The sequence below is a fragment of the Carassius auratus genome, chromosome 36, assembly GCF_003368295.1.
Source record: "Carassius auratus strain Wakin chromosome 36, ASM336829v1, whole genome shotgun sequence".
NCBI lineage: Eukaryota > Metazoa > Chordata > Actinopteri > Cypriniformes > Cyprinidae > Carassius > Carassius auratus.
In genome coordinates this window covers 17,765,211-17,792,004 of record NC_039278.1, presented here as the reverse complement: position 1 = coordinate 17,792,004, position 26,794 = coordinate 17,765,211, and the positions used below count along the sequence as shown (strand labels likewise).

The following is a 26,794-nucleotide window of genomic DNA, read 5'->3' as shown; positions in this document are numbered from 1 at the left end:
AGACACTTTCCAGTGCCCACTTTTAAAAATGTCCTTATATGGTAGTAGACCATACAAACATGCAAAACAAGGGAATACAAAATAAATACAACAAATTGCATAACAAATGAAATGTAATGTTATTTAATAAGTAGAAAACTTTATAATAATAATAATAGTAATTGATCGAAACAGATTCAAATAAATAAATGTGTAAGATAGAGGAAAGATGGCAGCTGCTTCTGTGGACATACTGTATGTTCAAAAGGTGACATTCATGTATAGGTAAGCTTTTAAAAAAATAATAATAAAAACTGGTGCAACTGCACAAACTGAATGATTATAATAAAGGAAGTCTTTTATTATGCATTATTTGTGCAACACCAGCCTGGAGTTATAAATAGTCGCACAAAGAAAGAGAAACTCTCTGGTTACTAACATATCCTCAGATTTTACTACAAATACCATAGTTAAACTATGGTTAGTGTAGCAAAATCATGGTAAATTTGTGGTTACCATGGTTTACCTAACCATGGTTTTTTGGTTTTATTTGTGGTTAATCCACGGTTAATTTCCGTAAAGGAAGACTGGGTTGCCAGGTTTTTACAAGAAAAAACTTTTGGTTACTTGACGTAACCTCGGTTCCCTCAACTAAGGGAACAAGCTATATGTGTATGGGAAAAACTCATTTTTTTTCAGTCTGCTGAAGCCTGATTTGTTCATGTTTGTGTAGCTGCACAAACCAATGGAGGTTTGACCCGCGAGAAGGGGTGGGGCAGACCGTTATATAAGTTGGCCCGTAGCGGCATTCATCTGATCCTTCAACTGAAGTGACAGTCATCGATTCGCGCAGCTTGTAGTGCTGCAAGTGACATTATGCTTGTTTCCTTATCCCAACACCAAAGCAAGGAGAATAAATTATAAGGGCTGCAAGTCAACTGAACTGAGTGACTCAAATGGGGGCCTTTTCAGGGCCCTCAGAACCATGGATAATTCCCAACATGGCACTGTCTGAGGGCAATGGAGGATTCAGTCTCCTCACCCCCTTCAGAAATTTAACAACCAAGTCGTTCCTGCCCATTGAGTGACCCACCTTGAGAAAATGATTTTTCATGATTGCTACTACAAGGAGGGAGCATTTGGTTTCCCTGACTTGCCTGATGACTTGGGGAATCACAATCCATTCTCACTCCAAAGGCGTCAAAAACCGAAGCATGGTCAAGCGCCCCTAGCGTCACTTTTATGAAGCCAAATGTGCCTCTCGGCGACTACTCACCCAAACTGTGGAACTGTCACTGATAGCAAGTATCGCGATGTGTGCTGAATGAGACTTCTTGAACGTGATTTCACAGCGATAAACATCTCATGTCCTCGTGTTGAATTCTGACGCCAAAGGTTTCCCACTGAAAGCAATGAAGGTCGTAGTGCTTCGATATTCGACGCCGAGAGGCACATTTGGCGTCATAAAAGTGACGCTAGGGGCGCTTGACCATGCTTCGGTTTTTGACGCCTTGGGAGTGAGAATGGGTTGGTTTTCAGGAGAAAATTAGTGTGATAAATGCTGAACTACGTAAAAGACAACCTGACTACACCAACATATCAAAAATCTAATGAGACGCGCGCTTTTTTTTAAAAGAGTTTATTTAATGACAAAATCAACATGAGAGGTCATGGACATGTTCCCATTTCTTCGGTTTCCACAACTTGTGAGTATTTGTTTTAAGTGTTGTTTCTTTTGAGTTTAGTATTTCCACTGCATTTTCAATGTTTTTTTTTTTTGTATGAATAAAAACAGTCAAAAATGTTTCAATGAATTTTTCTTTCTATTTATTTTCTTTCTTTTTTTTTGGTAGCTGTTGCATGAAGTGAAGATGCAGTTTGGGAAGGACCTTCATCTTAATCTAGAGACTGCTCTTCAAGTTCTGAACAGTTTACTTCAGCAAATTGACACAAACACAAAAAGTATGCTCTTTTTTTCCCTTAACACTACCATAAGTTGCTTGGTTTGTTGAACGGTTACTGTAATAAATCTATTTATACCATGGTTTGTCTGAATATCTGATTCTGATCTGCTAAAAGATGTGCATTAAAAACTTTGATTCACAGGTAGTTCCAGTCAGTTTAATTACAATTAAAGTTTAATGTGCTGCTGCAATGACATACATGCAAACAAAACACTTGCAAACAGAGATCGGAGATTAAAGTTATGTGAACTGAGACATTTTGCATATAATTTATAGTCCAAAATGCAATGCTGTTTTACATTTGATTACTTTATTTAAATTCTGTACTTAAAATCTAATGCAAAACCTACCTAAAATAAACCTTAAAGTCAGTTTATTTTATTTGTATCTTGACTCTGTTGTATTTATTTGTGCTGTTGCTTTTAGTTAGAATATTCTTAATATTTTAATATATATATATATTTTTAAAGTATAGTTTTTCCATAAACATAGCACATACAACGGTACCGGAACCGTGACTCTACAACCGTGAAACAAACCGAACATTGAAAAGGTTGAACTGTTCCACCCTAATATTTACATAATCATTTGGCAGACGGATGCTTTCATTCGAAGCGACTTACAATAGATAAAATAAAAAAATTAAAAAGTAAAAAAAAAAAAAAGGGGGTGGACAATTAAGCTTTAGAGTCAGAGCAGGAACCTTCAGGTAAAGTTTAAGCTATTAGCAAAACTAAAAATGCTAGCTATACTCTTAGAAAAATATATGTGCTTTTATGATTTATAAGGTCATCAGTAGTAGGACTGTGATCATGGGGACATACAATTGATGGCTGCATAATTAATATAGATTATTGAAAGTGCTTATTTTTATATTGCAGAGAAACTCAATGTGCAGAGTGAGAAAGAGGGGGATTCAGGGAAAGATGATAGAGACAGTAAATGCCTTGACACTTCATTTGATTATTTTGCCGTTCACAGTCTAAGGATTTTGATTTATTTAAGTATAACCCAATTCAAACAACTGAAAGAGCCAAAGAGTTTAACAGTCTGTTGGACACATGAATTGGGTGGTGACTGCAGCAACAGAGGTGGCCTGGGGTGGAGTCAGATTCCCGGTCTGATTTACTGCCCCAGTCCGCCACTGCTGTCGTTAATCACAAGATGTTGCTTACCTCATTTTACGTAGATTTGGTCGAAATCTTCCTCATTAAAAGGATTAGGTGAGTTCAAAAGTTTTTGTCCAAACTCAGGCTTAACAGAGGAATATAGAATCACTGTCACTCGCTGTATTTTTACTTAATTGTTCCTTGATCTCTCTCGATTAATTATAAAAAAAAGCAGTGTTTATGTTATAGTTGAGGTTATTTGTCTTTCTGTCTATCGACTAGGCTTCCACATGTTACTGCGATTCTCTGATTCACTGGTCGTTTCTAACAGGATTTTAACACTTTGAAGAAAAAAAACATTTTATATATAAAACGTGAGGTACGATCAGATAAAATACCAGCATTGACTACAGCTTGGTATTAGGGTTGCAAGAACAACAACAAAAAACTGTAATATAGATGATTAATAATTATTAATAATCGATTATGAAATTTCGTTGAATATTCAGGCATGTTCTCTCTGCATCACTTAAAATAACTGAAAAATTCCTAACGTGGAAAACATACACAAAACTACTTATGAAAAATATATACAATTTGTAAAGCAAGGTAAATGTGCTGTTGTTGCACTCTAAAAAAACTAAGTTGTTTCAAAAGTAACAATTTAAGGGTTATTAATTAAAAAATGTCACATATCACATAGTACCTTATGAGCTACCATAGCATTTGCACAACCACAAAAAATGACCAGTCACTGCAAATGCTAAATTTACCTTTAATATTTTGAAATAGTGGTATGGAAAAGTTCTGCAATACTTTTTATCATGATATGAATTTTAACATCAGTGTCACATTGGCTATTGTTCATGTGTTTGTACAAGGCAGACATTTCTGCAAATGTGTAACAAAATGCATTTCTTTTGAAGATTGTAAAGAGTGTAATTAACTTTTTTGAACATAAACGTCAAGTAAAATGGCTCAGATTTGAGATAGGCCACCTTATATTTAGGTCTATGTAGCAGTACAGAATGTAAACAAGCTTAGCAGTGTCATAATACAAGCACTGGCATAGTGCAATAATGCAGAAAAACAGTACCTAAATGAAATGTCATCATAATGTTTCATGACACAAATATCACTGGCCCATTTCATTTTATTTAAATATTTCTGATTAATCTTAAGATAACTGTTGCATTCATGAAATACAAAAATAATAGATAATAAATTGAAAAACGATTTGCTGTATCATAAGAGTTGTAAAGACTCTCATACATTATAGCACCGTTTACCACGAGAAAAAAACAATGACCTGTCTACACCTCTGCTTAGCGCAAGGTTAGATCTAATCTCACTAAGGTCTACTGCTATATATATATATATATATATATATATATATATATATATATATATATATATATATATATATATATATATATATATATATATATATATATTAAAAGTTAACATGATGAGCAAATGTTGTCTATTTCATCCAGTTACATTTCAAATGTGTACGTTTAAATATAGATTTTATTGTATAATGACCTATAGCTTGCCAGAACTATGAGTTAGAGAACATCTACAGATGTTTGCCTTCCACTCATTACTATATTTTGAAAGTCAAATATAGATGTTAGTTAGTTTAGGGTAGACATGGTGTTTCATGAATATATTTAGCAAAGAATCAGTCTGTCAACACTGTATGAAACCACTGGAGCTCCACCAGGAAACTCCATTATTATTATTATTATTAATGAAAACAGTAGCACTGAGATCTAAATGATGGCATTGTGCTATGAGACTGTGCTGTAATTGCAAACATGACTGCACCAGCAGAGATCTTTTTTTTTACTTTAAGACTCCAAAAAATAACTTGAGGGTTATAACACTTTTGATAAACAAATATTGCTCTCCTTTTTTTTTTTTTTTTTTTTTTTACTGTATTAGATGACAGAAAATGACTTGATTACTGCAAACAAACTCGTAACTGAGTTATACCATCAATAGGTAATTTTGAAATGTATTTTATAAACCTCCATAACGGACATAATTAACTGCCGGTGGGGAAACATGAATTTAGTTATATTATGCTGGGTAACAGAAAATTAATAGCAGTCACCATTACCCTCTGTACATTGGCTGGTAATGTACATAGCACAGTCCTAAGTTGCTGTTCAAGGCACTCTTGCAGGCTTGTTCACCTAAAATGTTCAGTCTGTTAAAGTATTCTCATTTCTCAGTGCAATTTGTGGTTGTTAACTTTCTAGCATGCGATTATGTGTTTTGGACCTAGTGATTAGTGATCACTGCAGGACGCTGTGAAACATTCAAAATGATGTCATAACCATGACCACTCCAGTGTTTTCATCCAACTGTGATGTGATACTATTCACCCCCAAAACACTGACTAACCTACACCTCAGTCTTTCATTCACTTTGTCCAGTTTATGCACATATGCAGACAAAGCTAATATTTACAGAAGTATAAACGGTGTCTATACAGATCTACACAGATTTAAGGGCATATTACTGTACCATAAAGCATTTACACAAGTGTACAGCTCAAGGTGTAAAGGAAGTTGATTCTCCACAAACACAAGCAAGCTAAATAGGTTTTGATGAAAAATATATATTCTGTACATATGCTTATGCTAAAATTTTGTTATTCTACATAGGTTATATGAATATGTACAATAATACCGAATGTAAACTGCCTACATGATATGACTACGTTGTTGGACTGTATATTTACATGTTTGTGTAGGATTACCACATTGTAAGCAACTACATGCTAGCAGACTGCAACAGAATTGCACACTGATAGGCCTAACCAGCACTCTAAAGAAACTAAAGTATTTTTGGCGACAGAGTAAGAACTGTAAGTACAGTGATGGTTAAGCTACATGGTCCTATTTCTAGAACTTGGAACCTCACTGGGGGAAGAAGGTGCTGTCCATGAGGGCGAGCGCACAACAGAGAAAGCAAAGACTTCTTGGTTATGAGTGGCAGTCATTGCCGGCCAGTGGTCCATGTCTAAGTGTGGAGCAGTTAGCATCTTTCTGTAAGGGTTACCAGGCACCATGAAACTGCGCTGGAGTACTTGTGAAGGGTCAGTCGCAATTGCAGAGGCATGGAAATCAATCTGTGGCCATGAAAGAGGCAGCTGGGAAGCATTCAGTCTTTCTATTGAACCTGGAGCCTAAAAAAAAGACATTAGCATCAGAGAAATCCCTATGTTGTTTAGCACCCAACTTTCAGCATGTGTATAAAGGAGACAATTTAATGGAATATGTAGCGGTAATCGAGTATTTTTAATAGCATTACCTCTATAGCGCTCCAGATCCTGGATCTGGATAGTTGCTGTGGTCTTAGATTGAGGGAGCATGAGCGTGAGCATGCGCGTGAAGGAGCCCTCACCCCTTCTGCCCAGTTATCCACCAGTCTATGAAGCTGTTGTGTGAAAGCATCTGTCTTGTTGTTGCTGTTGTTAGTCTGTGCTTGGGCGAGACCAGTTGGCTGGTGAGGAGGTGGAGTGGATCCAGGAGGCATTGGGGACTGATTGGAGGCAGCAGACGGTGTTCCAGATCCTATGAAACAAGTCAATTTGCTTGAATATCACAAAACATGAGATACAATCAACAGTGTCTTTAATGCTTATTGAATATGCTTTAAGGCCTAATGCCATTACGGTGGTTACAATATTATGTCCACATGGCGAAATATTTTCAACATCACAGCTAACAGCGGGAGCAACAGTGACTATGTTTACATGCAGCCAATAACCCGTTCAAAACCGGAATATTAGCAATAACCCTGTCACGCACGGCCATGTAAACACTGGCAAAAACCCGGATATGCTCATATCCCCTTTTTTTAAAAACCGGGATATTATACCTGGGGTACCCCTTTTCTAACCCGAATATTTGGTCTTGTAAACGGGTTTCGGCATATCCCCATCGAAATGTGTGTTCTGTGCATGTTCTATTCGCAAGGAATCTTGGTCTTTTGAGTAGAGACGGCGCATAAAAAAACCCGCGTGCAGTATAGCGGAAGTAAACACGTCGAGGTTAACATGGCGAGAGGCAGCACAGCACCACACTTTTGGAGCGAGGAGGAGACCAATTTTGTTGTTGTTGTCTTTGGATACGGGAAGAAGAATCGGAAATGACGCATATTGCTTCTTAATGTTGTCCGTACGTCCAGACGCTAACCGTGCGTCACCGTTTACATCGGGATATTGGCAACTGATTACACATTCCATGTATACAGGAGTAACTCTCTCTGCTCACGCATGTAAACGGGTTATCCCGAATGTTTCAGAAACCCGAATAGTGACCTTAACCCGACCATAACCCGAATTTTAACAGCTTGTAAACGTAGTCAGTGTTAAGGTTTCAGCTTAGCCAATTCCATGTTTAAAGTCTAAAGTTTAGAAAATAAGAAAGGGCAATAGTTACTGCTGCCACGTTCTTTACCCAGACACAGGCGTTTAAGTGTTGACCCTATAAAAAGAAAAGTTACAATTAATTTTCTGTAGAAAATCACTGCACAACGAGTCACATAAAGATGTGGGGCATGTTATTTTACTTTTAAAAGTTACAACTGCAAAAAAACCTGCATTAGAGGTATTTATAAGTCAATATGTTAAAACACTGAAAATTGAAAATAATTAAATAAGTAAGTGTTGTTTTTAGGCTTGCAAAAGTGAAATTAAAGTGAGGATGATTAAAGTGAGATTAATACTGTGAAGCTCAACTACTGAAAGTGTATAGAAGCATTGCCATAAAAAACAGACAACTGAATAAAACACTGAATTTCATAGGGATAAATAGAGGATAGAAAGAATTTAAAAAAAAACACCGGATGAGCAAAGATGAAGCATGAATACTGATAAGCGGAAAGATAAATAATTGATTAAAGTGAAGAAGAGAGTGGGAGAAAGACAGCAGGGGCTCCAACATATGACATGGAGAATGGCGGAAAGGAGAGAGATACAAACAGATGGACAGAGAAATAGGCCCACTGAAGATTCTAGCGCGTGGTTTACTACTGGATTTATAGGTGACCTGTGCAGATGCCTGAGGAGAAGGAGGCCAGCCTGTGGACAGATTAATAGAGGTGAGAGAAAGGGTGAGATCCTCAAGCAGCCAGTATCGAAGGGTACACATGGAAAAATGACTATTTTTCATAAAAATGTATCTGAATTTATTTAAAATTAATTGTAAAAAATGCATTTAAAATTATTTTATTATTATTTTTCTCTTACAGTGCATGCTGGGAAATCAGAATTGAAGTCACCTTGGCCGGGCTGGCGGCATGGCACAGGTCCTTCTCCCTGGAGACCATAGTAGATATTGTCGGAGGAGAGAGATCCTTTGAGAGAGCAGGGCTGTTGGGTCTGAACCGGAACAGACACAGAACAAGGAAGAGTCCCTGCCTCAGAATAAGCCTTGCCATCAGACACATTGGAAGCCCTGGCAGGAGACCCATTCAAGCTAGGGGCAGCCTCAGCTGAAAAAAGGAAGTTACATGGCTAGATGCTCTTTGATTGATTCCAAATGCTAAGATACTTTTTTAGATACCTTATAGTATATGAACGTGGTCTCCAACTAACCTGATTTGGTTAAATCATTAAGTTTGCTGCTGTCACTAGTTTTGGAGGCAACATTTCTGAGCTGTTGTACTAAAGGACTGAGCAGTTTGCCAGGTTTTAGTTTGTGTTTGCTGGTCCTGCGCTTGCGTCCAGCTGGGAACACTGTGGGCGGAATATAAAGACCTTGAGGAGGTGGTTTCCCTAATCTGATGTAGAGAAGCTCAATCTCTTCTCGGTGGTGGGCCTCCAATTCGGTTATTTCCTTCATATGCCTGTATAAAGCATACAATGGTGAGTACCTAAGAATTTGTATTAATTGCTTATCGGTTTTATTTTTCATCTCTCCTTCAAAAAACACATGGACATGACAAACTCACTTTTCTCTTAGTCTTTGAAGCTCCTTTATATCGGAGTCCTCCATCTCTGAGTCATTGTCGCTGCTGACATAGGATCCGTACACCCCTCCTTTTCTGCTTGGCGAATCAGAGCTTTGCACACTGCTACTGCGACCGGAGCGCCTCAGAAAAGCCACTGCTCTTTTCATGAGGTCACTTCCTCTCCTTTCAGTCCTACCATGACGGGATGGGGTTGTGGGTGCCATTTTGGCAGGGCTGCTCTCAGCCCCAGAGTCAGAAGACATGAAACGGGTCTGAACGGTGACGTCTGCTGAAAGTGAGGCCCTTGGCAGCGAGCCTCGTTTGGTCAGAGGTGGTGGGGCGTCCAGATAAAAGTCAGGTGGGGCGGAATATCTGCTGCTGAGCTTCCTGCGCGTGACCTCGTCTTCTGTGCTGACTACTGAGAACCTGCCAACAGTAGTAGCTGAAACAGTTGGCTCTTTATACATGGCACATTCTCCAAAAAAACCACCAGGGTGTGCTGGAGAAGCTGTGCTGCTCAGGCTACGCTGCTTTCGGCCTTGACCTGACAGGATATCAGCGGAGCTAGGCACCATCTAATCCACAGAATTGAAATCAAACAAAATAAAAAGACAGAATACTGATATTACAAGATTCATAATAAACAGCTATTCCCTTGTCATACAAAATTAAATATTTGATACCAACATAAAATGGGCTACCAGATTATTAAACTAGGAATTAATCTATTAACCTGCATTTTCCTGCAGAGGTTATGGGTATGCTATACATGATGTACCTTATATCGACTTCTAGATCCAGAACAAGAGGTAGAGTGTGCCATCACAGGTCTCCTGGGCACAGTGACTGTGGAGAAAAATGGCTTTAAGTTTCTTATTGTTGTAAATGATACATTTTTTTTTTAAAGAGCATTTCTCAAGAGAAAAAATAAGATAAAAATGAAATATTGTCTCACCTGCAACCGCAGAGTCGCTGAGAGCACTTAAACTGTCTACACGCTCTGGAATCTGTGGCTAAAAGACCGAAAGCTAATGTTTTTAGATGGTAAGTCATCAAGCACAATCCAACCTACATTTGAGATGTCTTCAAATTCAAAATGGTTTTTAAGACATGCTGTAAACTAGGGAATAGCTTCTGGTAATAGGCGAGTACATACAAAAACGTAAGTACATGGGTACCCATGCCTCATACCTCAATACATTTTATCTATTAAGAAAGCATAATAATCACAGATAGAGCTTAAACTTACCAACTGCTCTCCTGCTCTGAATCGTCCCTCTCCCATAAGACTAGGTGTGCTGGTTCCTGACCCTCCCATTGCACTCTCTGGTCCAGGCGGTGACTGGATATACTCCGTGCCAGATCCTGGAGTTTCAGCAGCACTTCCCGATGGGTACATGGGAGCATACTCTTGATACAGTAAATTCCTCAGTTTCTCATCCAGAGTTTTGATAGTGCTGTCTACAAACCCTCCTCTGGTACGCCCCTCTCCATCTGATTCACAAGGGACAAAGGGGTGTTGTGAAGGAGCGGGGCTTTGAGGCAGGGAAGGTGCCTTAGTTCCACTCACATTTGACACGGGCTGCTGAAGTACCACAGGCTGCTGGGTACGTTCCACCTGACCAGATGTAATGGAGTGGAGTTGTTCCCGAGCAGACGTGGTGTCTTGTGATGGTTGTGGTATCACAGAGGATGACTTCTGAGCCCCACTGCTCACTTCAAGGGACAGCGGCATGACCAAGGGACAGCAAGGCACATCCTCCACCATGAAGACAGCACATGCAATTTCAGCCATCTGCTGAGCAGTGTGCATGGGGGAAACTGCGCCTAATCTGCCATTCTGGGTCTCATCCACAAAAAGAGAGCTTTGCGGATCCATGCACGGCTGGGATTGTTGTACACTGACTGAGCCCAACTGTGGCCCCTCTTCTGGATGGGAAGCAGGCTGCACTGGCATTGCAGTGGCTTGTGGGCCAGGGGAAGCTTGGGAAAGAGCAGCCAAAGAAAGAGGATCAGTAGTGGTCATAGAGAGGGGGCTCCAGACCCCATAGGGATCACTTTCTCCAGATGGAGGTGCTGTGGCATAGGTTTCTGAATCTGTGGAATGAAAGAAAACAAACAAGACAGAAAATTAAAAATTACAAAAAAAAAAACACGTTCTAAGAAAGACACTCTTTTGCTCTTTTTGTTTACGAGTAGAGGCTGTGCTGAAACAATCATGATACAACTAAGTAATGTCACGGCCTGACATTACCCAGTGATACAGAGGCAGATCCTGTGCTGGGTTCTGGTGGCTGTGCTGATGCACTCTCACCAGGCTGAGCTGTCCCATCAGTTATTGTTGTTGTGGATGGAGATTGTGTAGATGGAACTCCATCTGAGGATACATCCTTACTGGCAATAGGAGCCTCTTCCACAGGGCAGATGATGAACCACCGCTTACCCGTGTGTAGAACTAAGCACAGGACAAGAGGCCATACTAAATGCTTAAATGTGGATACATTTATTCATCAGCAAACATTTGGTGAGCATGAATGTTTAATGTTAATTTCACATGGAAAAAGTTTACCATTTTGCTGATAAACTAGCTGGGGGGCCTCGGGTTGAAGTCCCTTTTCCCCCTGGAGAGTAACAGGAGAATGTTATTATCGTTCAATTTAATAATTTTATTGAATTTGGTGAATTTTCTCCCCACACATTACTAATTTAAGATGTCTGAGTCTTTAACTGACTCCCTGTATTACCTCTGCCCCTTGATCTCTAGGAGTTTGTCCTTGCAAATGACTTGTCCCAGGTTCTGATTTCTTCTGTTCGTCCATGTCCTCGCTTAGAATGTCCTCTGCCTTGTCGACAATGTCTTTAAGTTGATCTATAAAAATTTCCTTTTCAATCGGTAGAATGAAACCATTTTCCACCTGATACACAAATGAGAGAAACAAAATGTACAAAGCTGCACAGAAAACAAACAATATATAAAAAGATAATAGGATTAAACAGTTTTATGCTTCAGACAAATCACTGCAACTGATGGTAAGCAGTACCGTATTGTTTCGTAATGTTCTGAAAGTCAGTGCAGATCCTTAAGCTCACCATGTAAGTGGCTATTTCTTCAGGTGCGTCTCCATCTAGGTCAAATTTGAAAGTCACCATTTTATGATTGTGCGTCTCCAGCTGGCATTCCACCATCTTGTCACCTGTATCACTAACCTGGAAGTACAATTACGTGTTAGGAGGTGCTTGCAAAAAGTACAAATTAAAAAGAAGATGTGTTTTATCCTCACATTTAGCATGTTTAGCTTTGGCTTGTTAATTTTTTCCTGGCGTGAGCGCGTGCGACTGGATTTGCGGTGGTGCTTTCTAGGTTTGCCATCACCCTTTCCTCCACCAGTGGATCCCTCATAGCTGTCACTCATTTCTTTACCAGATCCTGCATCTTGGTAAAGGCTGAACAAACAAGACAGTATAATCTAGTGAAGAACTTACTAGGAGACAATTTGAGTTGTATTGTTTTAATGTATTGTGTGATATCTGCCACTGTAAGCAGGTCAGATCAGCCATTGTTAATAAAGATGATGTTTGCATTCAATCAGATATGCCATTTTCATAGGTTTTTCAGGCAAAAGCAACATCTACCTACCTGTCACATACATAGCTATGGAATGGAATAGATACAGGTGCCTGTAAGGAAAAAATATTTATTTCAGATATCTATGTAGTACTTTGTTTTAAGAATACATATAATATTCAGATAAAGGAGGCTTTATGACTACTGTTACCTCAGTGCTGTGTTGAAATGGGCTGGGCTCTGGTGCAGGAGGAATAGGCATTGAAACAGTGTCTGCCATTTGCTGAATTGTTCTGGGCATGCCAGTACTCTCAGGAACAGCATATCTTGTCTGTATGCCAGCAGACTGTAGAAGAGGCTCCGCAGTCTCATGTAGGGCTTGGGCAGGGGTAAACTTTGGGTCTGATTGCCTGTCCTGTGGGGGAGACTGGATCTGCGACATTATGGTGTGAGCTGGGGCCAGGATCTGTAGTTCCTCATGCCGAGGGTACTCCTGTTGAATAAAAGAAGATTGCTGTGTTTTACTGTGCGACAAGAGCCTTGACCTCAGCTTCTAAGGCTCATGGAATAATATTGATTATCCTGCATCATTGATTGCTATGACAATGCACTACTGCACCAATCCTGATTTATGTACTGCCATTCTGCTATCCCTCTCAAAGTACAGTAATCACTGTTCTTTATCACTTTATTACGTGATCATTGAAATTATTATGATTAACATTCGCCGTACATAAAACATTCCTTGCACAAAGCAGGAAAGAAGCCACATCATTTACCTCTGTAAAAGGTTCAGGAATAGATGGGTCTTGCTGACGGAGGGAGGCTGGATTAGGGAGGGGAAGGGAGGGCTGTGTTGGTTGCGGTTGAGATTGGAAAAGGGCACCTTCTGGTGCTGGAACTGGGGAGTACATCTGCCGCGGATGTTGCCCGGGAGGAAGCATGGGTGGGGACAGGGCCATAGCCAGGAGAGGTATAGGGGTAGGAACATTTAGAGGGGTGGACACAGGTGTGCCTGCTCCTAGCATGCAGGGTACATTTTGCATTGGTTGTATGGGAAGAGGAGCAGGGAAAGGGCGTGGTGAGTAGTATGGTGAAGATACAGGAGGAACATTTGTGGGGTAGGGAGAAGAGTAAGAGACTGAGGAGAAAGGTATTGACTCTGTCACTGCAGATGTGCCCCCTTCTGGCAAAAGAGGATATGTCGATGGAAACTAAAGAATAAATAGCAAGATAACAACATAAAAAGTCAGAGGTAAGCTAGAAAGCTACACATTTGCATGTAGAATTAAGAAAATCCCTCCACGTGTACCATCTAAGGTTGAACAAATTTCACCCTTGCTAAAGACTTGTTCTGGTGTCTGAGAAAAAGTGTTGCAAACATAGGCCTAGTTACAGGTTTCATGAACTTACCTGTGTAGCAATTTGTAGAGGCTGGAGAATGGGGGTCTGAACATTTAGCTGTGGTTGTGGAGAAAGGGTCGCGGTGCTGAACATTGTAGAAGCTGACTGTAGCAAATGCTGTGGCATAGTCTGAGCAGCTGAAGATGCCTGCACTTGGGGCTGAAATGTTGATAATGTCTGTAAAAGACAAAGAGAGAGAGAAAAAGAGAAATAAAGAATATTAAAAATAAAACTCATTACAAAAACACTTACTCGGCAGTTTCCACTGATTATTCTGGCCATCATAACTTTGTCTCAGTGATTGAACTTAATCCATTCATTGTTTAGTGGATTTTTCAATAATCTGATACATTTATGGCATGACTATAACAGATTTTTTCAGAACATAAAAAAAGACTGTGAGGATGTTTATACAGATTGAGTCTACCTGAGGCAGGAAAGCTTCAGGATGGAAATAGAGATGAAACTGAGAGAAATACAAACACAAGGAAGAACAAAATTCTAAATTAAACTACTAAACTATCACTTCGCTAACACACAGGAATGCGCCCATCCTCATTTAAGGGAGGTCAAACCTATAGCAGCCTTACCTCCTGTGCTAGTGGTACAGTCGTCTGGTTTTGCTGTGCTATGAGGGCAGGGGACGGAATGCTCTGTTGATGAGCATGTGGTACAGGAGTAGCTGGAGCAGAGACGGTCTTAGATGAAAACAATTGTCCAGAAGGCTAAAAAAACACACGCACAAATATAAATCTATTTGCAATTAAGCATTTCACAGCCAATAGCATTTATTTGAGATATTAGCAGAATAGCAAGTCTAGCAGCACATGGTTTGATGTGATGGGTAAATTAGTGGCTACTGACAGGGAACAGAAGAAGAAAATGTGTGATATCAAACAGAGTAGTGATTTGCTCTACAAACAAGGGTTGTTGCTCTTAAAGAGACCACGTACGGGGTGACAGGGATAATTTGCAGTGTTGCAGTAGCAGTCATTTATTATTCAGTCAGCTTGCTGTGCCATCCTCTAGCAGTCTTTTAAGAGTCTGTGACCTTCAAAAGGACATAACAGTCCCCTGAAGACAGTCCAATTTCTTCTTCTTTTAGAAACAGCAGTGATTAGAGAATTTATTCAGTTCAGTTCTCAAAACAAGTTCACATTTTCTCTTGAATGCTACATAGGAATAAAGCTAGGAGGGACTGGCATTAGGGAATAATACCTAAGTACATATTGAAGCAACAGAGAAGGTTGAAGAAGAAGCTTGGAAAGTATGGGTGAGCCAAAAGTGATTCTCTTGTTCTAGATTTCCTTGCTGGGATCATAGCTAGTAAGTTTTAATTTTCACCTACCACAAGACCTGATCCAGCTTCATTGTCCTGCATAGAAAAAGACCCCATTTCCTGATGTAATAGGGGTACACACAAAGAGCTTACACTTTGGACCTTAGGTGCAAGGAACCTGTTAAAACTAGCATTGCCTTGGCCATCTCCAGGCTGCACCCTGTCAGTCAGCACAGGGGAACTGGTACGCCGATTGATGATATGATGTAAACAGCGATGAAGGTGAAACAAATCTGAGCTTTCTCCCAAACTAGGAGAATGTGGCCCAATCAAAGAGACCGGGGACACTGGAGAGGATGACCTAAGTGGGGATAATGGATCAACTGGTGAAGATATGGACTTATGTCTGGAAGATGTAGGGACCGGTGAAGGTATAGATACATAGACAGGGGTAAATGCAGTGGTATGGCTTAGTGATGACATGTTGTTATGTAGAGTTGTCACAGGAATCTGTGCAGGAGGATGGCTTTTATGGACTGGAGAAGGTGGGGTGACTTCAACTGGTATTGAACTTGGCATATTCTTAGGAACAGAAACTTGCTTTGGAGGCATTGTAGACATATATGGAGACTGTGTGTTTGTATTACTTGGTGAGCTGGAGCCTGCATGATCCAGATTAGGTGGGAATGATGGTTTTAATGAGGAAAAGGATGGCATGTTTTGGTGGATAGGGGAGGAAGAGGGTGAAGAGGCGTGACCGAGAGACCCTCGATCCCCTGACCTTACAGCCAGCAACATTGGCATACAAGCCTGGCAGTAATGTGGGTGGACATCAGAGTGCCTCCTACTGAATGGCATTGGCTGGGCCTGTGAATACATTTTCACATGCTCCGAGCTATATTCAGAGGCTCCGGTGTCTTCAGAAACATTATTGGTTGCCTGATCATAATTTGTGAATGATGAAGATCCTGTGAAGGCACTTGAAGACAGCAACTGATCCATTTCTTCCCTAGAAATTACTTCAGGGTTGTGACAGCAATAAGCCCGATGATGCAGCCATTCTAACAAATTCTGTAGTTCAGTCTTCTGTAATGTTTCGAGGAATGAGGTGCTGCTACGCCTCGTCCCTGTCAAATTATCGGGCAATAGCAAAGGTCTTTGGGTGTCACCAGGAACACTTCCATGTCGCTGCTCATTCAGCCACAGTTTGAGAAAAAGACACATTTTGTTAAAATTTAGGCAGTAATCATAACATTAAAAAAAAACATAGTGATAAGGGAAGAAAACAATGGGGGGAAAAGATGGTGGTCTTGGAGTTTTCCTACAAAGTAAAGCTCAAATGCAATGATAAAATGATTATAGTTACAAACTTACAGGTGATTGCTGGTAGGCTCTCTGATGCAGGTGTATCGAAGATTGCTGAAAAGCCCCTTGTTGTAGCTGATGAGTTGACTGCTGATATTGCTGGTGGAGCTGAACGGTGGGTTGTTGCTGGGGTGCTTGTGGCACCAAACCATGGGCCTGTGCTTGTGCAGCCTGGTGTTGGGGAGCACAAGGCTGTTGTTGGGCTCGCTGGGGTTGCTGAGAACTAGGTTGTTGCTGGGTCCCATGGAGTAACTGACCTATGGTTTGTTGTGGGACACCTTGGGGCATTTGTAGAGCAGATTGCTGTTGAGTGCCCAGAGGCAGGTGTGCAGTAGATAGCTGCTGCGAACTTTCTGGCAACTGAGCCAGAAGCAGTGTTGGAGGGCTTAAGACCCTTTGTGCAGTGGAAATGGACTCAGAGAGGGATTGCTGAGAGGTGTTGTCTTGGTTGCCCAAAGTGCCTGTTACCATCGTTGAGACAGCACTGCTGTCTTCTGCATTAGTTGGGACAGATGACACAAAGTGCTTATTAAAGTCATGGAAGCAAATTCAAATGTACCTGCATTGAGTTATAAAAAAATAAATAAGAAGAATTAAACTAAATAATTAATATAATATAATAAAGTGAAATGCATATCATCTTACTGCTTCTGTGGATATTGTTAAATATATCATACCTATTCATATAATGCCTCATTTAAAATGTAATTAAAATAACCAATTTTGTACTAGTCTTTCCATCTTTTGTGTGGATATCTTTGAAGAACGGAGTACCACAGTTTCATCTATACATTCATCTCTAGATGTCTCTCACGTGTAGCTGTAGTCGCACTACAGACCAGGCTGAATGCTTCGGTCTGTAGCTCCTCTCTTTCAGATGGAAGACTGGGTGGTCCATCCACCGGTGGCTTTGTGGAGGGCACCTGAAGGAGATTCTGTGTCTCAGTCTTGGTGCTTCTCTCTTCTGTCTTTCCATTATGGCCTAAGGCGTTCCGCTGCCGTCTCCACTTTATTAGAGACACACGGTCACGGATAGACTTACCCACAATCTTCACATCAATCTCTAAAAAGAACCCAGAATCCACCTGCCAGAAGTGATAATTGAACAACTCTTAAATGGTGACTTACTTTTTTAATTCAATCTGAATAAGTATTCCAAACTATAAGTATCTAATACACTTAGAAATGCTGGGCAAAATATGGACAAACATTTAACCCAACTGTTGGTTGAAAACAACCCAATCCCTGTGTTTGTCTACAAGTCTACTATATGTCAAATCTAAAAATGTTGCAATTCTAAAAATCATGTTTGTTTACCATTTCCTGGGCAACTGTTTCTGGGACTTCTGTTTCCAGGTCGAATGTAAACTCGATAGCACCACTGTCTTTATAATTGCCTTTAAGTTTCTTTTGTTCTTCAACCCAAAGCCTTAGAGCAATGGAAGACTTCTTGCCGTCATCCTCTTCAGCTAGCTCTACTCTTACTCCAGTCTCCTCCGCAAAGAATGCATGATTCAGTAAGTCCTTCATGGAGTACCTTTTAGAAGAGAAAGATGGAATTAGATTTTTATAGACCTGAAGAAATTGGTGGTTCAATAGGAACCCATATATAATGCACTCAAATGGACCTGACAAGATGTGCAGAAAATGTTTTTAAAAACACTGTTAGTCTGACATCTTAAAGACTATGAACAATGCAACAATGCTATGATGTTGCTTTAGCAAATGGTATGAGCTATTTGGCTGATAGATGACCCATGCATGCAATACGCAATCAGACTAACACAGGGTTGAACTGATGTCATTAGCAGGGTTCAAAGAACAGCAAAAGCAAATCACTGTAAGATAATAGTTAAATATAGCTGGAGCTTTCCAAGAAAAGGTTGTCTCATCATATGATGTGTCACATCTGACAGGAGTATAAACTTTTTGACCTTTATGGTTATGTGACCGAAGACTATTCAGCTGATGGACTCACCTTTCCTCCCAACGATGGCGGATACACTCTCCAATTATTTCTTTTATTTCAGGCACGGCCACCTTACTGAAACTGGCTGGCTTTACACCCTGTGCAGTGAATCAAAAAGGAACCCAACACACACACATATATTTTCATTGAAAGCCCTTGTGAAAGGACATTTTGCAGAACAAATTTTTTCTTTGTACCAGACTGCAGTTACAGAATATGTTATAGATATATCAATGAGCACAATTATTATCTATATCAATCATATGTAAAATCTGTTGTACAAACACTCTGCTGAATGAGAAAGTTTATGAACGAATGCATTATGCAACATGTTTAATAAACAACACCCTCTATGTTAGACCTGATAATTTATCCACAGTGGAAGTAATATTCCATTGTAAAAATATGAATGTCGGGCATTGAGGAGCCCTTTTCTCAAACTTACGCTAGTAACTTTGCGATAGATTTGAGCTGCATTTTGACACTCTGAGTATGGATACTCAGATGTGGCCATTTCTAGCATACACATCCCAAATGCATACACATCTACAGCTTCATCATAGTGTTCCTCATACATCTCAGGGGCCATAAACTCTGGAGTGCCTAAAATGTGAAGAATGGGAGGAAAAAACAATAACTACATGGATAATCTTTGAAATTCCACATAACACGTTACAGTCTACATTATCTAAACAGGCTATTTAAATGTTGTATTCAGTGTAACCTAAAAAAACTTTAAAAAAAACATGTTACTCTTCTGACTGATTACCGATTACACTTTTGGCAAAGGAAGTTCGCTTTAGAGTGGCCAGGCCAAGATCTCCAATCTTGACTGAGCCTGTAGGACCAGTGATGAAGATGTTGTCACACTTCAGGTCTCGATGGATGATGGGAGGTGTCCTCGTATGTAGAAAGTGAAGACCTTTTAAGATCTGTCTGCACCAGCTTCGTAAAACTTTTGGTTTCATCACCTTGAATCGCTTCAGATACCTACATATTAGCAGAAACAGAGTTATAAAATTTACTTTGTGCAATCTAAGTTGTAATATTGCAGATCTACATTCATTGGTGTCCCATAGCAAGCAAATCAAACCAATTAAGATACTGCCCCAGGTGTAATAGCATAACTTGTTTTTTATTTGGCTCACGTTTTCAGTGTCCCAGATGTCATCAGTTCAGTGACTAAAACAATGCACTTCTTTCCCTTAAGAGGAGATTCCCAAAAGTCATAGAAGCGCACAATGTTTGGATGCTGAAGACCTTTTAGCATCTCTGCCTCTTCTTTAAACCTCTGACGTTCTGCTTTGGACAGCTTACGATCCTGGGATGGCAAGGGATCAGCATTGGTTTTTGAGGTTCCAGGCACATGCCAGGAGAAAAGTGAAAGAGACAGATAGACAGGTGAAAAGAACCAAACATATAGTAATTAACGTAACAAGACATGTAAGAGAGTTGTACTGAACTGCCACACTGTTGTGAAAACTCAATTATCTTCCTTTCAGGGAAAAGACAGTTCTATGAAACAACTCTTGACCAGTGGAAGACATGCATTCGAAAGACATTTAGGTCAATCTTTATTAATTTAAAGTGAACATTCACTTTAATATCTTTCTAAGGACAGACAGTATATCTGTTTTATAGTTTTTTTTTTTTTTTTGTGATTGTGTGGTCATGGGGGTGGGGACAATGTCTTTGAGCATGATATGACTAAGAAAGTCAAGATCAGAGATCAAAGGCAGGCAAGAGATAAAAAAAACAACTAAACTACTGGTATTAAATCATAACAATGCAACATGAAAGGCAAAATATATTCTCCTCAAGGAGTGGGATGTGTAATTAGCATATTTTGTTCTAGCCTTTTGATGTGCACTACAGTGCAGAAAATAAAATAAAAACAAACTCACCCTAACATTTTCTATTGAGGTTTGTCTGAAAAACCGAATAGAACTGAACCGACAGGAAATTGAAGTCTCTTTATTCAGTGTACAAAATGTCACTGCGGGTTAGTGAGATACTTGCAGTTGGGCTAAAACTAGTGTGTACAGCAGTTGAGCTAGGCTTGAAAATGCTACAGTTACAGAGTCATTGGTGGTTCACGTGCTGGTGTGTAGCTATGGTCAAGCAGCTGACCAAATCAATACCTCTGCATCTGCCCTCTTCCTGCTGCTAAATTTACTAAACGCTGACAGGGAGTATCTGTAACATCTCTGTCCCTCACAATCAGGCGATGTGCAACCCCATAAAACCTCTAAGACTCACCCCACACTGCACCATCTAATACCTCACATGAACTCGGACACACACATGGACATATATTTCATTTAACTTCCCCCATTCTTAATTTTCCATCCACTATACTTTATACCTTCTACAAGCTCTTAAGACCCAACATGTTACCAGATTGCTAGGTGGTTTCTATAAGAGCAACTTACAAATGAGAAAAAGCAGAAGTAGTTTACATGCAGTACTGTGATAAAAAAAAACTGTCATAATTAAATGCATTAATACATTGAAACAATTTCCCCAGATTTCACTGCATTTGTAATACAGCTTAAACTAGCTTAGAATGAAACACTGTGGCATTGATTATTTACTGGGGTGTCTAAAAGCTCTCAAAATGGCTCTAAGATCATTTTCTGATGTCTCAAATAAAGACTCCGTCACAGACAATTAAAGACAACACCTTTTTCTTTCATTCTGTATGCTGCTGATGCCTCCCTGACAGACAAATGAGGGATAAGACAGGTTGGGTGTTCAGCTGTACATAAAATGGTCCATTAGGAGTATCTTTTATATTGTCTTCTTGAGAGAGCTACTGCTTGATGTGAGGGAAACCATGTTCCCTAGTACACAGCCATCTTCACTTCATCTGACCTGTTGCCCTGTCTCTTCCTTTCTCTCTCTCCTCCCTCCAAGCAAATTTGGGGGCCTCAGCAACTTTTTAGCTTGCTGAGACCGCTATTCTCAGCAGTCAAAATATATGCTTCTAATTCCCTCCCTGTGATTCACAAAGCAGGATAAATCCAATCCCAAACCGACAACATGCCCCAAGCAGTGACTATAATACATACAGTACCACTCTCTCAACTACAGAATAATATAAAAAAGGAAGTAAGTCACTCATTCAGAAAAAAAAAAACTAAGCAAAAATCTCACAAACATTAATATCTATAGTCTGAATGGGAGCCCCTTTTTATTACACTCACAAATAGAAACAAAAAATCAGATGTATAACATCAGAACTCCAGAGATCATGACTGTCTAGTAATCCTTCCATGGACAGTGAACGCAAAAATTATCCTTTCTTCCCAAAATGAAAATAAGCCTCATCTTATAGTAGTCTATGAGTTATTTTTCAGTGAACATTTCTGTTGATAGAAAACATAAAAATATGTTGTTGGGTTATATAATAAAGAGCAACTGTCATTGTTTACCCTATGTAAATATTACAGTATTTTTCTAAGACGATTTGATCTGGCAAAACCTGATTGTCTTGTTTCTGTTTAGACCTGAAATTGTATTTATATACAGTTGTAATATGAGAATATAAGAGAGAAATAGCTTGATAACATTTTAATATTGCATCATATCAGCAGGTACGTGCACATGACCAGACCTTATCACATGACCCCTATGCAGAGGGGACTGATCCTCCAGGGATGTGCACCGCTTCTTTACAGTTTGTTTGTGTCCACACCCTTCAGTCTTTCTCCTATAAATGTCTACTTCAAAAATAATTTAGTGATCTCTGAGAGATATTTACTGTGATGCATATTAAGCGCAAGCTAGAAGCAGCACAAAGCTGTTTGCTGGAGGTATTACAATGCATCACTTCTAACATAATTGTGCTCTCTGAATATTCTCAGTAAAAATTAACTCTTGATATTCTCAGTTGAACTCAGCTGAACCTCAAATGATTCTAGACAAAAACATGGAAACAATATTAAACATAGGAAATCTGATCTAAATGTGGTCATGGTGATCCAATCTCTCCATTTTACAATCAATAGTGCTGATAAAAAGGAAGAGGCTATATCAGATGACCCGGCAAACTTGTACAAAGAGCAAGAGTTTTGAATGGCAATGGGATCAATCAGAAAATTATACTTTTTTTTGTTGTTGTTAATAACAAACTACACAGAAGTTTTTACTTCTAGATAATTAATATCCTGCAAATCTAGGTCTTGGATGAATCATTATGCCCAACAAATTAAGTAAATCTGTTGGTTATCTAACACTCTTTTTGCTACAATGATATTAAACATGTCAACAAATTTTGGAAGACCAACACTTTCAGGAAAAAAAAGATAAAGGAGTGAAAGGAGGCCATCAGGAGACCTATGCAGGTCACTGAAAGGTGAAACATTGCAATAATTTAAACTCAAGTGGTTAAAATTTTGATATATACGTTGTAACTGCATTTTCCTTACCTGAAGTTCACACCAGGCCACCTCCACCCACGTCTCAGTGTCCAGGCCCTTATAGACCGTTTTAAACGACCCTCTGCCAAGTTCAATATCAAACTTAAGAAAGCGTCCACCTGGCGAGGTGGATACGGCCTTCATTTCGGCCTCTTCCTCGTTCTCGTCGCTCCCAGCTTTCCCCACACTTTTGGGGGTTTCAGATGGTTCAGCATCATGTTTCTCCTCAGCCTCAATTGTCTCTGGTTCTTTGGTGAAGTTCTCATTTAAGCTGTCCCTCTGTCCCACCTGAATCTCTTCGTTAAAGCTCCTCTGGACCGCGATATGTGCATTTTTAATGGGACTGCTGGTGGTGTAGCACTCGGACACCTCAAACTCTGTATCCTCTGACTCAGAGAACCACAAACTTCTGCGTATAAATCTCTGCCGGACAAGACTTTTGAAATCTGATAGGGGGTATGCAGTTGGATCACTGGCCCCTCTGTGTGCAGCAGCTGCGGAGTCTGTGTGAGTGGGATGTTCATGACCATTTTCATAAATCACAGTCTTTTTTGAGGGGACAGAAGGAACTGTGACGCCCACAGGCTGCTGCTCAGAGTCGGATCCAGTCAGGTTTTCCATGACCAATGAATCGCTGGACACTCATCTGTGACTTTCAGCCGTTTGCATGGTCCTCCTTGAATGAATGCACCTGCAATATGGCAAGTAGTTTTAACATTTATTCCTTAAACTAACTCGACTTTTTTGTGTTCCTGGCTGTTTCCTTATTAGTAAGTAATTAAATAATGACTAGTATATGTTTTCATTAGAAATAAGTATTCATTAGAAACCAGCACTTATCCCAGAAGAAACTACTGTAGTATCTATTTATTTAGCACTTGCTCATTGCATACAGTACAGTATTTATACATTTTATAGATGCAAGAACATTATGCTAATAATACAAATGCATATTTACTAGTGTATATTTATTAGATAATAGTATATATTTACATGAAAAAACTCAATTGTTTTGTTGTATAATTTATAATCTCACCAGATAAAAATGGCCTTTTTTACTTATCATACATAATGACTATTAAGAATGCCTTCTTTATATTTATATTAAAATTCCTACAAGTAAGATTTAAAATGTTACTATAAACAACTGGAATACTGGAAATTTGTCACCCATAACAGTAGTTATGGAAACTTGACTAGATGCAAATAAGCACATTCTACAATGTAATACTGTAAGTATTACCTAAATACAGAAAACATATAGAAAACATACTAGTTGCTATTGGATCATTTAATATGAATAAATGAAAAAAATATATAGATAGATAGATAGATAGATAGATAGATAGATAGATAGATAGATAGATAGATAGATAGATAGATAGATAGATAAGTGCTAGAAATAAAGAATATACAGTAGTTAGTTTTAAATGAAAAAAAATGTTAAAACGGTTTGCCATACCTGCAATACAGTCTGACGCAGTTCGGCATCATTTGAAGACCGGCTGCCAGACTTCGCATTAACATAGGCCTATAGCTAATATTCAGTATAATTAAATATGTATGCAATTAGTTAAAAGAGCAAAACAAATAATACATAGTTATTAATAACATTAACTTCTGGTAAGCTTCGTTACATCAGAAAGCCATTCCACAAATGTACTGTAAAAGCTGTAAAACAATTTTAAAATATATATTTTTTCAATGTTAAACTAATATCAGTATCTAACTCACCATGCTGGGTAGTTGACAGAGGCTGTCACGTTGTTTAATCCGTCACAAAACTATAAAGCGCGCGGCTGTCCCTTGAAATGTCATTTTAATGAATGGTCTCTCAGACATCTACTTTCACCAAGCAACCAGACAGCAGCTTCATCCCGAGTACGCCTGCTTCTTAGAAATGTCAACCTGTCTGTAAGGGACATGAAATCCACAGCCCGTTGATGAGATTATTTGCTCACTGCGGCAATGCTCTCCTCATCTCGGATAATACCGACACCTCCCCTAAAGATTCCTCCCTCGTTATGTTTTAGCGTTCATAGTTAGCTTCGGTTCCAGTGCTGATGCGTTCTTACGGACATCCCGTGGCGCCTAGCAACACTGCGTGTCCAATAAAAGCGTCTGTTTTTAGGCAGTACCCTTATCCTCCTCTACAAGGGTCGTCATGGACCCCACAGAGCGCTGGGTCCGCCCAAATCTACGTGACGTGACCGTGAAGGACGGAACGGGGCACTTCACTGTCCTGCAGAGGCATACGTAACTAATCGTCAGATATATTGAACTATTATGATATAAAAATATGATCTTTTCAAATAGTTTACAGCAACTTCGTATACAGGTCATATTTTCTGTGACCAGTAGCCTATACACGTGACTTGGTTAAGACTGCTGAATATTTAATGTGAATGAATTTTGTATGACGATGCTTTTTTTATCATCTCACCCCTCCCTTCTTCCTCTTGTCATCTCCTTGAAAGAAAATGTTCCACCTACTGGAGACAGTCGTGTTTATTCCCTCTGCAATAACACACATACAGTACACGTACAGTATGGCTACAGTATAGTGGAGACGAGGGTGAGTTGGATGGTTTAACAGTTATTAATAAGTTGAGTAAAATACGTGATCACCACCTTCATGAAGTCTATAAAAGCTGGAGGCTACAGTAGAGTGACAAAATGAAAAGTCAATATGTTCCACTCCGTTACTTGAGTAGATTAACAACAGCAGACATTTGGAAAATACAGTATAGGTATATTAATTTATAGAGAGTCGCATTAATAAAGACTGAAAAATGTGTTACTACTCAAGCAAATAGACAAAACAACGATGAAAGTGCATAGTTCATTCATGGAACGTGTGTGCACAAATTTTTACTCAGCAAAAGGATAATCTGTATCATTTAGAGATTTTTAAAGACAAATGTGCAGTGAGGGTCAAAAATCTTACACACTGTCTAATGTACCTTATATTTATAGAAACTGCACCGCATCCATAATACTGCAATTAATTAGTCTTAGGAACCTGACACATTGAACTTTTGTCAGAGCTCTTTCTCTTAAACTACTAAATTATTCTGTCCTAGGGTAATGTGGAATTTGCACAAATAGAGTACTGAATAGGATCCAAAACACTTAAAGGGAGAGTTCACCCAAGAATGAAAATTATGCTATCAATTACTCACCCTCATATTGTTCCAGACGTGCATGATCACAAAAGAAGACAGGATGGTCAGTATAAAATGGTAAAAGGAGTTTTCATTGTCAGTGTAAAATAAACTGTTACTGACAATACTGACAAATTGAAATTACAAGGAGTTATTAGTTTTAATAAAGCATATTAAAATTCAACTGATTATTTGATGAAGTACAGTAAAGACAATGTCTCATAAATGTACCAGTAGAAAAAAACGCAATACATAAAATGCATATTTTTATATACCCTTGTAATAAACTATATCTCTACAAAGCCAATATATTTTTTAATAACTACATTATGTAGCTTTTTCGCTAACTTTTGACAGCAGTGTAATCAACATTACTGTTATTATTTTATACTATAATACTTTTTTTTTTGACCACCCCTTTTAAAAAACGTCAATTCTGGTTGACTTAACTACCACTAGATGGCAGCACAAACACAGATGTCAAGGATCCTCTCCTTTGAAGGTTTTCTCCCGGTCTTTTCCCGTTGTTACATATTTGTTGGCACCGAGTCAATGACCTAAAGGTCCATGATCGGACAGACCTGCACCTTCTCTGATTTGAAAAG

The 26,794-nt window shown here is 39.2% G+C and overlaps 1 protein-coding gene across 2 annotated transcripts; it reads right to left on the bottom strand.

Annotated features, from left to right (window-relative positions):
• Positions 1-4,966: 4,966 nt before the first annotated feature.
• Positions 4,967-25,224, bottom strand: LOC113055481 (serine/threonine-protein kinase WNK2-like). 2 transcript variants are annotated; one of them, XM_026221832.1, is made up of 32 exons: positions 24,760-25,224; positions 24,488-24,562; positions 23,035-23,716; positions 19,753-19,925; positions 19,374-19,594; positions 19,050-19,207; positions 18,614-18,702; positions 17,953-18,172; positions 17,450-17,720; positions 16,645-17,129; positions 15,340-16,458; positions 14,582-14,716; positions 14,419-14,457; positions 14,001-14,168; positions 13,367-13,801; positions 12,799-13,080; positions 12,660-12,700; positions 12,304-12,466; positions 12,113-12,229; positions 11,767-11,937; positions 11,592-11,643; positions 11,277-11,477; positions 10,272-11,119; positions 9,978-10,035; positions 9,801-9,868; positions 9,023-9,597; positions 8,667-8,917; positions 8,351-8,563; positions 8,052-8,150; positions 7,510-7,554; positions 6,377-6,639; positions 4,967-6,251 (listed from the first exon to the last, which is right to left on the bottom strand). In XM_026221832.1, the coding sequence occupies exons 3-32, from the start codon at positions 23,644-23,646 to the stop codon at positions 5,952-5,954; spliced, it is 7,872 nt and encodes a 2,623-aa protein (XP_026077617.1). In that variant the 5' UTR covers positions 23,647-23,716; positions 24,488-24,562; positions 24,760-25,224; the 3' UTR covers positions 4,967-5,951. The 2 variants fall into 2 exon arrangements, with proteins under 2 accessions (XP_026077617.1, XP_026077618.1); XM_026221833.1 differs by lacking the exons at positions 15,340-16,458; positions 24,488-24,562 and having other exon boundaries at positions 24,760-25,221.
• Between the last annotated feature and the right edge of the window lie 1,570 nt (positions 25,225-26,794).

Bases quoted from the DNA above. Each gene is read 5' to 3' on its own strand.
- LOC113055481 (XM_026221832.1), bottom strand. From the start codon at position 23,646: ATGGAAAACCTGACTGGATCCGACTCTGAGCAGCAGCCTGTGGGCGTC. The intron at 17,130-17,449 runs GTGAGAGACATC...CAACTAATGCAG, and splicing joins TAGTGCGACTACAGCTACAC to AAGACAGCAGTGCTGTCTCA. The intron at 9,598-9,800 runs GTACATCATGTA...TCTGTGGATTAG, and splicing joins GATCTAGAAGTCGATATAAG to ATGGTGCCTAGCTCCGCTGA.